This window comes from Lissotriton helveticus, chromosome 3_1 (genome assembly GCF_964261635.1).
Source record: "Lissotriton helveticus chromosome 3_1, aLisHel1.1, whole genome shotgun sequence".
NCBI classification, from domain to species: Eukaryota; Metazoa; Chordata; class Amphibia; order Caudata; family Salamandridae; genus Lissotriton; species Lissotriton helveticus.
The window spans coordinates 336,318,260-336,331,353 of NC_136061.1; the positions used below are offsets into that span (position 1 = coordinate 336,318,260).

Consider the following 13,094-nt stretch of genomic DNA (forward strand, 5'->3'; position numbering starts at 1 on the left):
AATGTGATTGTAATAAACATTGTTACCACTTAGAAACTGTTCTGCAGCCAGTGTTGGTCTTTATAATATCGTCTGATGTATCGAAATACTGCCTAGGTATTGTTTTTCTCAGATTTATTCCCTGACCTAGGGGTTGAATGTTAATTGTTCTAACAGGGAACCCTTGTTGATTACGAGGATGGTGTAATGTCCATGTCTGAATAATTGAAATATGGTCTCTGCTCTCATAATGGACAAGATACTCTGACTGATGTTTACTATGGTGGATGGCGGTAAGTATGTTTTCTTGAACTTGGTGTAACTAATGGTTCTGTTGGTCTGAGAGATTGTGTTGATATGCATTCTGAGTTTGAGGTGCCTTCAGGTGATTTCCTAGAAGAAACATGTCTTGACTGTGGTCCAAAAACTGGTAAAGTTGGTTCAACAAACTGAGATGAAATACTTCTTGAGTCTTCAAACGCTTTCTTAGCTATCACCAATCAGCTGTTGCCAAGTCTGAAAGCCCCACATTCCTTCTCATCCTGGTTTGAACAGTGGTGTTGATGTTGTCAATGGTAATCTCTTCTCCTTACCACCATTGGTTGAATGATTACGATTGCTGCGTATTCCCATTTGCTTTGTGTTTGTTGGGCTCATTTGTGTCTTGGTTTCAGTGTGCTTTTCAGCAGTGCAAGGAAAAGTAAAATGATAAGTGAAAATTATTATCATTTTATTTTTTCCTATTGCAGGTGCGGCAGCTTTGTGGGGCGGGGCAGGGATGCTCTGCTGAAAGAGCAGGGGTTGGGAGGAAAAGAGTGGTTTGAACTCCCTAAAGTGTGCATGAATGTTTGGCCAGCCCTATGGGGCCGGCCAATTATTCATGCGCACTTAGCATGTTCTCCACCTGGGCTACATTACAGCCTGGGTGGCGAACATTCCCAGGCTCCCTATCCTCATCTGAGCGCCGTGGTTTGACGCTCAGACTAATCACAATGGTGAAATGCAGCTTTGTGATTGGCTATGGGGAGCTTCAGCTTGGGTGCTTCTGGTGCCTTGTTCTGGCCAGCAGAGGAGAGACGCGCCGAGGGAGGACGCAAGGAAGAGCGCGGCAAGGAGGTAAGTTGAATTAATTTTTTTATGTTTTTATTTACACCTCCTACCCCCCTCCTATCCCTCAGCCTGCCTCCCCGCCTCACCACGACCTATCTGTGCCGGCCGCCACTGTCTGCATGGCTCTCCTCTCCTGATGTGTGTCTCGGACGACGTCATTGGGTGTCATCTCTTTGGCTGTAATGTCTTGGAGCTAGCTGATCTTTGTTCTGAGTTCGCCTTGCCTAACTGGCCTTTGCTTCCCTTTCAGTGTGCAGATTTTTTTTCTCATCAATGTTTGGAGGTGTGGTAGTTTGACTTAGATGGCTCGTCTGCTCTTCCCCTCCTGAGGATTTCACTTAAGAAGTGTTTTCCTAAAGGAACTTGTACTGTGTAGTTAATTTCAGCCAACTCTCAATGATTTGCAGACGAATGGCATTTAGTTTGTTAATGCATTATAAGAGCAATGTTTGCAACAGGGTTCTAGCCTTGTAACAAAAGCAGCTAAAAGTTTGCCTGGCTTCTGGTATGCTTAGCTGAAAACATGACATTCGTTGTTCACATTCCGAATAAGGTGGAAATGTTCACTCAAAGCTACTGTGTACGTCTCGGTCTTTCTTGTAGAGGATGCGAGGCCTAGTGCCTTATTTGAGCCAGTAGGGGGAACTGGCACCGGCACTTATTTTTGGGGACTGGCACTTATTGTTTTGCATCAGATATTCACTGAGTGCAAGAGAGGGAAAACACACAGATTGGAAAAACGGGGAAGAAAAGACGGCAAAGCCATCACAAAGGGAGCAAGTGGGAAACTGCAAGAGGTTCACCACTCTCTGCATACCGCACTATCCTGCTGAATGGGCCTGGTTCATTTGCTATAGTTGTTATTTGCGTGACGCTTGGATTTTTCACAATCCCTGTGACTTCAGTGATGTGATATTGATGGCAGCACCCCTATTCTGAAACGTGTTCCAGCATCACTTGGCCTTCCAACCAGGAATGTCCTTTGGGTTCCAAAAAGTAACTCAGCACAGGTAGCGAGGAAAGTTGTAGTCCAGGCCTTTCGGCCTTATATTCACACCTGTCACCAAAAATCTCTCTCGGTTCTTGCATGACCATGAGAGGAAATAGGATCCCTGTTTAAACACATGGATATGAGAAACCTGTCACCTACAACCCAACATTTTATAACGAGTCAGTGACTATAATCCACTTTAGAACTCTGATATAATTTTTTTATGAAACAAGTACTCAGTAAGAGCAAAAGTTGAAGTAACCCTGTACAGTATACATCCTCTCACATCTGGCAATTATACTTTGATGAAGAGCACGTTGTCAATCCAATGCCCAGATGCTGCTTAGTGTCAATGGTTGTATCAGATATCAAGCACTAGACTGCATCCTAAGCGGCTCACTGTACATAGCAAAAGGTGCAGCCATTTTGAATACATACATCAGCAGACTTTCAATGTGGTACAATGACACAACCTATGGGTACAGAGGGCTAACATTCGAGCTCAAATCATGGCTGCTTTAAGAACATCCAGATCTGAATGCTTCAATGCTCAAATTGACTCTATCCAAAAATATATTATGTTATCTTGCATAATAAAACATATTACTACTTCATCCAGAAACCAGGTGAAATGGTTTTGAAATTGGGATACATTTGGAGAATAGAAGGAGTGTGTCTGGGACACTTCAATCTGGATCTTGGAAATGCACCCCAGAAGAAGGTGCATTTCGGGAGCCACACTGAGTCATGGCAGAGGGACAGACTGAGCAGGAGGGACCAGGGAGGTCAGAGTCAAGACGGGTGGACCCTAAGGCAGGATCTGGAGGCCACACGGGGTGCAAGAGGGTAGAACATACAAGAATGGCTAATCAGACAAATGGACAGGACAGGGAGTGGGTCATAGAAGCTGCTGTAGATGTCTGCAAAAGTAAAAAGTGAGGATAATCGTCTGCGGGTCTATTTCAGGAAAGAAAAAAATATTTGGAGTGCTTTTCTGAGGTTCGGCCTATAATTTGAGAGGATTAGGGAAATTATACAGTTATACAAGTACGATGCCTGTTCTAATGAAGAACGACAGAAAGAAATCTCCTTGAAGACTTCATATCCTAATTAATTAATAGTACTAAGCCTTCTTGCTTTGAAAAAATCATCATGTGTATGGTGCCAACACCATGCTGCATTTTTTAGGCTGGATTCAGACTGCACTCACAGACTATAGCTCACACCCTTGCTATGCACTGCTTCTACCCTCTCTCGTATTACAGCACTGTGAAATGTTCAGTGCATTGATAACATCCCTAATGACATCTCAAATTACATAATTGATAACCACACTGTGCATGGCAGGGGCACTAGTTAGAGTTAGAACGAATTATGGTTACTTTAAATAACTATAACTAGAGAATTTCTGTGGTTTTGTTCATTTAAAACAGTACAATTTAACTGACATTTTCAGCTAACTATAACGTCCCTTTAGCCTTTGGTTTTTTCAATAAATATATATTATATTACTGTGATCAAGGCTAATGGCCGAAACACGTTGGTGAGGCTTCATTGTTGCAAATAAACACTACGAAGCATCAAGGAGTGTCTGGGTGTTCCTTGACGTAAGGGACAGAGGTGGTGATAATTTGGGCTTCCAGAGTCCAACCAGAACCGCTGACGTTATAGCCCCTGGTCTCTGGATTTTTGGTGGAGTGGAATATATATATTACATATGATGGTATTGATCAATTAATTGATAAATTAGAAAAAATACATTTCTTTTAAAACATAACATTTCTTTAAAATAAGGAAAAACATTATGTTAATTAATAAAATACAGAACTTTTAGCCAAGGGTACTAATAAATAAATAAAAATAAAAATGTTGGGGTGGGTATTCTTTTAAACCATTGTTTAAAGTGTAACAATTATAAATTAAAATAATATATTTGTTATTTACTACACATTTAATTTGTTCTGTTACATTTCATTTTATTAGGGGCAGGTTAATATTAAATGTGTTACATTATTTTACATTCTTATTTCACATTAAGCTATTTTACATTTGAGTAAATAATGAGGTTTCACCCTCTCATTTGAGGAGGAGACGTCTCCAATCAGAAATTCTGACTAGCAAAAAAAAAACAAAGATGGACAAGTACACTTAGACACCTCACACTTATAGCCCTGTATATTTACCTTTGTGAATCGGGTTGGATGAAATTTTATGACAGTGCATGTAATTTAGATATCACTACCTTACATATCGCTCTATTCTCCTGTCCAGCCAAGCGAGGCAGAAGCAGCACTGAAGACACACGGACCAGCGTTGTCCATTCAAGAGTTCCAGGCTGTGATCAACAAACACTTCTTCAGCGACCTTTACAGCCTGCTGAACAAAGAGGACCTGAGCCCCCTCATTGTCCACGATCCTACCCAAGGTGAGGTTGTCTGTCTATATAGAGATCTGAAGTGGCCATAACGTGAAGCAACACACATCACTCTACAAATCCACCCAGTAAATTCACATAGAACATCAGGCGTGGGCGCGCCCGGCAAAATAATGCCTTGAAAAGTGAGATTCTCTGTACATTGCTGCCCTTTGTAAGATACATGATTATAAACAAAAGTATCCTCTCTCATGAGCAAGAGGAGTAAAGCTACTTGTAATCAATGATCCCTAGTATGGTAAGCTCATTTGCATAGCAGGAGGTGACCCAGCCCTTTACCTGTACATCAAGAAGCGACACAGCCCCTAGTAAAATCATCAAGATGCGACACAGCCCCTAGTAACATACACGATGCTTTGCTAGGTAAGCTGTTCTGTAGATCAAGTTGTGACACAGCTCTTATTAAACACATGAAAATATGCAAGAGTAGCGCCGGAGATGAGGCGACTTCTCGTAAAATATGTTTCCCATGCAGGAGGATACCTCCTGCCGCTACAGCAAGAAGAGTCACAACCTTATAAAATGTGCAATCCGATGGAAGGCGAGGATCTGTGTCTTGTCAGTAAAAATAAGAAGCAGTGACTCATAATGAATGAGTCAATGGGCATCAGGTCCTCTAGCTCTACAGTAACATGGCATGGAGTCCATCATAACGAGTAGTGCTGTAGACAGTGACGTCTTCCAGCAGCATAGCAAGGAAGACCCTCAAAATCAATGATCTTACAAGGTGAGGACCACTCTACCTTACCGCTAACAGAAGACCTTGTGACCTTCTCCACTTCCCCAGCAGAAGGAGACCATTGCAGACACTTACACTCCAGAAGGTAACAGTATCCAATGATGCTTCACCAGCGGGAGATGCCCACACTCTGAGCGCAGTTGACGTGGAGTTCTCCAGGTCTCAGCCGGACACTGAGAACTTCACCCATAGTGGACAGCATCACAGATGAGAAACGCTCACAAAATCAGATTCTCCAGTCTCAGCAAGAAGAGAATGAGACTCATACATATTACAAGAAAAGACTACAACCACTACCCTTTTAGAAAGTAGAGTGAGACCACTTGAAAGAGGAGAGTGAGCCACTCTTAATGTAATTATATGCAAGGAGTCAATATTTATGTATAAAGCAGGAAGCATGAGATGGTTTCTTAGTATGATACCCTGCAAAGTAAGACACTATAGCTATAGAATGTAGGGAACGAGGCCCTAGCAGGCTGTGATTCCACAAAAGGATTGAAGGTTAAAATGTAGAGGACAGAAATATAAACCGACTCGTACATTGATTCCAAAATGTTGGCTAACACTCTGTTGTCAGGTTAAACATGCACAGGGAAGAATAGATTTACTATTCTGTCTCCACAGACATTGAAGATGTGTGTGTGTGTGTGTGTGTGTGTACCATGTTTCTGTGATGAAGTGTTGTGTGATGACGTCAGCTGTAACAGATGTGTGACCAGCTGCTGAGCCTGCGTTGATAAGTGGATATAGCGCTGCCGAGGCCCCCAGAGCCAACAATTCCTCTTTGCCGCCATCTCGGCGAGGCTGCTGGCCACGCCCCCTTCAGAGGCCACGCCCCCCACCGCCACCCTTCTAGACCTATAAATAATGTGCACCTATCGGGCGCGCCGATTGCGCGCCGTAGGCGCGCCAAAGGAAAGCCCGTCTGCGCCCGTCTGCGCCAGGCCGGGCCTTAGGGCAAATCATGCCGGCCGTCCCATTTCATACTCTGCCAAAGCTCTTAAGGACCTACAGCACTCTGCTCCCCCGGTGTCTCCTAATTCCCACAGTCGTATATTCACAGCCGGCCTATTCTCTACTGCTCTACCCTCTCCTCACGGAGGCACTCCTATAACTACACCGACCACAATCTCCACTTCCATCAGGGTGTCATATCTGAACACCCGCTCTTTAGTAAAACATCGCGAGGACATTTATATCCTGCTATCTAATAACAACCTGGACATACTCCTGCTAACGGAAACTTGGTTAACGTCAGAATCTCTCCCACATATTCTGGCCGCCCTCCCCCCCGACTACTACATCCTCCACGCCGATCGCCCCGGCGACCGGCCCGGGGGCGGGGTGGCAGCCATCATATCTAAGCGCCTGAACTCTACCTCCTCTTACTCCCTCCCCCTCCCAGAGGTGGACAACCTGCTTGTTAGTGGAGTGGTGTGGCTCACTGGTTAGAGGCGGCAGACCCGGGAGCAGAAGTCAGCCTGGGACCAGGGTTCAATTCCTGACACGGCAGGGTTGTGGACCAGGGTCAGCAGACTCGGCAATTCTCGTCTTGGTGCCTACTCTAACCAGGGATCACACTCGGCAACTCTGGGCATTAGCTTGCCTAATCTCCACAACGGCCCCATCAACGCCGGGGATGCCTGGCTCCACCTTGGGGATTCCCAGTAGGGACCATCCCACAGGGAAAGCCAGGACGGGTTCCCCAGCGGTATACAGCGCCGGGACGCCCCTTTGCTGGGGCAGCTGTGCGCTTTACAAGTATACGACATTTAACATTTAACATTTAGCCTGGAAACCGCCACCGGCACTTTTACCTTCCTCCTCTTATATAGGCCACCACATCCCATGCCATCTTTTTCTACCATCATAAGCGATCAGTTGTCCAACCTACTAACGCAACACTCCAGCTTCGCCCTCTTTGGCGACCTGAACTACTGGTTCAACTACACCAATGCCGGCCCCCATGCTATTGAGCTCTTTGAGTCTCTCAACAGCTTAAATCTCACTCAACAGGTCACCAAACCCACCCACTCCAAGGGCCATATCCTGGACCAGATATGGACTTGTAATCTGGCTCTGTCCAAGCCAGTAATATCCCCTTGCGACTGGTCAGATCATCATTTTGTTGACACCTCCATCACGGTCGCTGGCCGGACTCCTGCTCCGTTGATGGCCGGTGGCTCCTCTCGGAAATGGAGCACTTACGATTCCCAGGGCTTTCTTACTACTCTGGCAGACACCTGTCCAGTCGTCAACTCCACTGACAACATCGACGTCATAGAAAACGACATCACTTCCTGGCTGAGGTCAGCCAGCGACCAGTTTGCCCCCCTCACCAAATTCCCCCGCACCAGGCATCCTAACTCCCATAGGTGATTCTCCGATGATCTCAAGCATCATAAATTAAAAACGCGCCAGTTAGAACGCACCTGGAGACGCGATTATTCTAACTCAGCCAGGCTGTCTTACCTGGCCGCACGTAAAGAATATAAAACCGCCATCACCCTGGCAAAAACGGAACAATTCTCCAATAGGATCTCGTCTGCGGTCAATAAATCTAAGGAGGTGTTTAAAGTCATGAACGAACTCACCACCGATGACAGAACCCTCCCAGCACAGACCCCCACTCAAGAGGCATGCAACTCTCTCAACCTCTTCTTTGTGGAAAAAATCTTAAAAATCAAAAATTCTATCCCTCCTCCTCCCCAGCCACACTCTATGGACACCTCTTCTAATAACCCCTGGACTCTCACCACCCTCCCAGCTCTGAACCCTACTTCACTAACGGAACTCACTACGCGTGTCAAATCTGGTTCCCCTAATGACTGCTGCCCACCATCTGTCTTACAAAACATCTGCCTCAATCTACCTGATTGTATCCTTACATTGCTAAATGGCTCACTCAGCCACGGCATCGTCCCTAGCTCTTTCAAAAAGGCAATCCTAGTGCCCCTTCTCAAAAAACCTGGTGCCGACCCCGCGGAACCATCCAATTATCGTCCCATCTCTCTCCTCCCCTACTTTTCCAAACTAATGGAGACCCACGTCACCCGATGCTTGTCTAATTTTATTGAATCTTCCTGCCACCTTGAGCCCAACCAAGCTGGCTTCAGACCTGCCCATTCTACTGAGGCCGTCATCCTGGCAGTCCTGGACACGCTTAGGAGCAATGCGGACGCAGGGACCCCCCAAGCCCTCGTGCTCCTGGATTTGTCGGCCGCATTCGACACGGTGGATCACAACATCCTTCTCCACCGTGTCGGACAGGCAGGCATCCAGGGCACCGCCCTTAAATGGGTAGAGTCATTCTTGACCGGAAGAACACAGGCCGTCCGCCTGGGCCCCTATACTGCAACAAAAACCCTCACGACCTGTGGAGTCCCTCAGGGCTCCTCCCTCTCCCCACTCCTGTTTAACCTATACCTCCGACCCTTGATCCACTCACTTCAGAAATGGGACATTACTGTTTACAACTATGCCGACGATCTACAGATTGTCCTCCCTCTTAACTCACCCCATGCCATTAATACTTTTCACACTGTCATGATTCACATCCAACAATGGATGAACTTGAATCAGCTAAAACTAAATCCCGGGAAAACTGAGCTCCTTCTCCCCGGACTCAGCCATGGTCACTGGGGTCCACAGTTCTGGCCCCCTGAGCTAGGCCCCCCCCTATCCCGGTTAAATCAGTAAAGAGCTTGGGTGTGATTATCGACACCGAACTATCCCTCAAAGCTCAAGTGAGCGCGGTTACTTCATCTTGCATGTATCAGCTCCGGAAGATCGTAAAGTTCGCCATCTACTCCCGCCCGCCGCACTCACCCAGGTTGTCATTTCACTAGTACTCTCCCGTTTGGACTTCTCCAACTCCCTTTACCCTGGTCTTCCACTTTCTTTGCTGCACCGCCTTCAGGTTGTTCAGAACCAAGCGGCCCGTCTCATTCATAAAACACCCAGATGGCAATCGGCAAAACCTTTACTTCACAGCCTGCACTGGCTACCAATTGGCCAAAGGGCAGCTTTTAAGGTGGCCTGTCTCACTTTTAAGGCCCTACACTGCACCGGCCCTGCATTCCTCAAATCCCTAATCACTCCTCACCGACCTACGTGCAACCTACGCTCAGCCCACCTTCAGTTGCTAGTCAGCCCCAAAGCTAAAACCAAGAAATTCGGTGGTCGCCGTTTCTCCCACCTAGCTCCCGCTTTCTGGAATCCCCTCCCTCTCTCTATCAAATCCAGTCTCTCCCTCCTGAAATTTAGAAAATCTCTCAAAACTTACCTCTTCCCACCCCTTGGTTAACTACAGTGCTCACTCACGCCACCCCCTCACTCACTCAGTCTTAAAGCGCCATGAAGCCTCGGTGTTAGCGCGCTCTATAAATAGCACTTAACATAACATAACATAACATAACAAGTATGGGAAGTAGGCAGAGAAGCAGTCTTTGTGAATGTTATGTGTTTGATGTTGTGTTTGATTTGCAGGTATGGTGTCTGCGTGGTGTGGGGGTCAGTGTAGGATGTGAGGTGTAGCTATGGATGATGATCACTTAACCTTGGCCTTTCCCGACACGGATCAGGCCAAACAGGTGACAGAGTCGTCCTCAGCTGCCCCTACCCGAGGGTGCCTGGACAGTGGGATGCTTTAGTAGGAGAGAGGGGCCTGAGAGTGGCGCCACAAGTAAAAGCTGCTCTTGAATGGAACACTTCTGGACCTAGAGGACATTGAGTGGTCGGTTGAGATTCTGGGAAAGGCAAGAATTTTAAAACAGGTCATCATTGGCCCTCAGAGTATAATACAGGCAAATAAAGATCTTCCTCAGGGGTGTCAGGTGCTGCTGAGCCTACCTGGTTTTGACTGACTGGTTTAGATTGCAGAGAAAGAAGGAAAGTTCATACACGCCCTTAATGGTCCTGGGAGTAGTAATGCGGACGAGTGCAGTGACTAAAACTATGTAGACTTGGCATGTGTGAGCCCACTGTAGGTTTTCATGCATTTTGGTGCAGCTCATCCGCAGAGCGCAAAGCCCTGCCTGATCGGGGTGCACTGAAAGCGAATTAAAATCAGACTAACAGATTGTGGCAGCTGAAATTCCAAAAAGCAGCTCAAGACTGTTTCCATACACTCCTAGTCTACAAGTTCCCTATGTTTAAGTCCATTCAGTTACCCGTATCTGGGGTCTTTCAGCATGTGAATTGTGTGGTTGTGCTGTGTACTACATGCATTGACTCCATGTGATAGCTGAATTGTGGCCACTGCCAGGAAACAATGATTTCCTTTAGACTGCCTTGTGTAGATAGCTGCATGCTGCCTTCCCCTTGCACCCCAGTCCTGCAGCACGTCCTTTAGGGCTCAGAGGAATCCACTTTAACATCCTGCTAAGCCTCTGCGCCATTGGGATACGAAAGACATGATCAGATGCCCCTCCTGGTCCATAAGACAGCTTACCCCTAATTATATATCTATACTGTGTCCTGTGGTCATCGGAGACCTACCGGTTTGTTGGAAACTTGGGGGATATCTAAAATTACAGACATCCCCGCCCAGGAAGTGTACACTGTCTTTTTGTAATGCACATTCCTTTGACCATTTGGTACCCACCTAATTGCGTACATTACAGAAAGGCCCGTAAAGATGTGCCCTGCGCTGGAATGGCCACACTTATGGATTTTCAACCATGGACATCTACTGAACAGCCCTGCTTCCATCAGTGCTACTGGGAACTAAATAACAAATGACCACCCAGAGCCAAGTCCTTGAATTTGTCGTTGCACCTGTCTGAAGAGAATTTGAACCCCTCATGTTGCGTATTCCACACCCACATGGCTGCCTCGCAATCTAGCACAGCGTAGGAGCCCCGCTGGTGTGCCTTGCATTGAAGACTGGAGTGGTCCTGCCCTTGAGCGGAGGGGACCTGCTTGACCATGAGAGTGAAGGCCAACTCTTCTGGATGTATGTGGAGGTGACTGAAGAAGCTGCGCCTGCTCTTGAGTGGAGGGGACCTGCTTGACCATGAGAGTGAAGGCCAACTCTCCTGGATGTATGTGAAAGTGACTGAAGAAGCTGCGCCTGCCCTTGAGTGGAGGGGACCTGCTTGACCATGAGAGTGAAGGCCAACTCTTCTGGATGTATGTGAAGGTGACTGAAGAAGCTGCGCCTGCCCTTGAGCGGAGGGGACCTGCTTGACCATGAGAGTGAAGGCCAACTCTTCTGGATGTATGTGAAGGTGACTGAAGAAGCTGCGCCTGGCCTTGAGCGGAGAGGACCTGCTTGACCATGAGAGTGAAGGACAACTCTTCTGGATGTATGCGAAGGTGACTGAAGAAGCTGCGCCTGCCCTTGAGCGGAGGGGACCTGCTTGACCATGAGAGTGAAGGCCAACTCTTCTGGATGTATGTGAAGGTGACTGAAGAAGCTGCGCCTGCCCTTGAGCTATGATTGGCTGCTGCTAGCTGTCCATGACTGGCCCTGATGGAATCTGCTTCAACTGAAGTTTGAGCCTCTATTGGACCATTGAAGACCTGGACAGGTTGGTAGGCATGCTATGTCGCTAACCAGTCTAGACTTGCGAGAACCTTAACCCCCTTTTTAAAGCCAGAGAAGAATGAGAATGTTTTAACCTTTGATGCAAAGTTCCCTGTGGTGTGTCCCTTTGGCTGAGGCTGGTCGCCTTGGCTACGTAAATATTGGAATCATCTATTTAAGTCATCTGGTACTTGAGCTATTACGGTTAACAGGGTTTCTATCCATTAACTACAAGTTTCTCCATTTGAGTGAAAGTGAGAACCTGTGGGTCAAGGGCGTGCACCCTGTCCTGTGGGTACCGCTGCCTAAGAGACACATAGGGCCCAATTCCGAATCTGCACGCGGGGTGGAATCCTCGCATTGCAATACTCAGTGCGGAGATTCCGCCCTGATGGCGGATAGTTCACCATGAGTACGGAAACTCCGCACTGGTAAATTTACCTGTCATTATTCTCTTTGTGAATCGGCCCTCAGTCTGTGAAGAGCCATCTAATATATGGAAGCGCCTTAAAGTTCGCAGTCCTTGGATGCTTACCTTATGTGCTAAATTGATGTTAATTTGATATTATTTTGATTATAGCACCTGCAAATGCCCTTGGATTTGAATCACTAGAAGGCGCTAGAGCAGTCTGCTTTATGTTGTTGTTGATTAATGTAACCCTCCCACTTTACCTCCTTGAAAATGAGGATCTTTTCTTTTTAAAAGATATACATCATTCTAGATATGGAGTTTACTATGTATGTATTTACTGTGCCATAATGACTGTGACTTCGAACCCTACCCTTATAACCTTGGGTAAACCAGCCTTAGCTGCCCTTGGAAAGTCAAATGTACAAATGAAACAATTTGGCTCGCCAAGTGAGGAACATGAATACCCGAAGTCCTGGATTACCAGCGGGAAACATCAGAACCCTCACCCCTCTCCCGCCCCCTGCATACTACCAGGTAATCATTGACTGTCCCATGAACCCGAGAGAAGGCCTCACACTGATGTTCCCTTAAACTATAGTAATGATTATCCGAGCTATATAAAAAGAGTGTTCGGAGAGCCACCCTCACAGAACATGACCCACACAAGACGGATTCTCCGATTGCAAAGCACAAGGAGTGAGACCTTCCTTTAGAACCACATCAGACAAGGGGCCAGACCCCAGATCTAGAGTGAGGACACAATGTGACTCTCACAAAGGAAAGTGAGAGGCCCTCGTAAACTTTGACTCACGCAGTCTCTCTTAATTCAATGTTAAACAGGACACGACTTAAATTATTTCTTCTGTCCAATGTGTATAGACTATTTTTGCGATACAGGTA

The 13,094-nt window shown here is 46.6% G+C and overlaps 1 protein-coding gene across 1 annotated transcript in view; it reads left to right on the forward strand.

The window, feature by feature from the left end:
- Positions 1-13,094, forward strand: part of LOC144824529 (uncharacterized) — a 635,171-nt gene that overhangs the window by 424,780 nt on the left and 197,297 nt on the right. Inside the window, exon 10 of the mRNA XM_078683590.1 lies at positions 4,352-4,505. Coding sequence (XP_078539716.1) covers positions 4,352-4,505 — 154 coding nt within the window. The remainder of the gene's footprint in view (positions 1-4,351; positions 4,506-13,094) is intronic.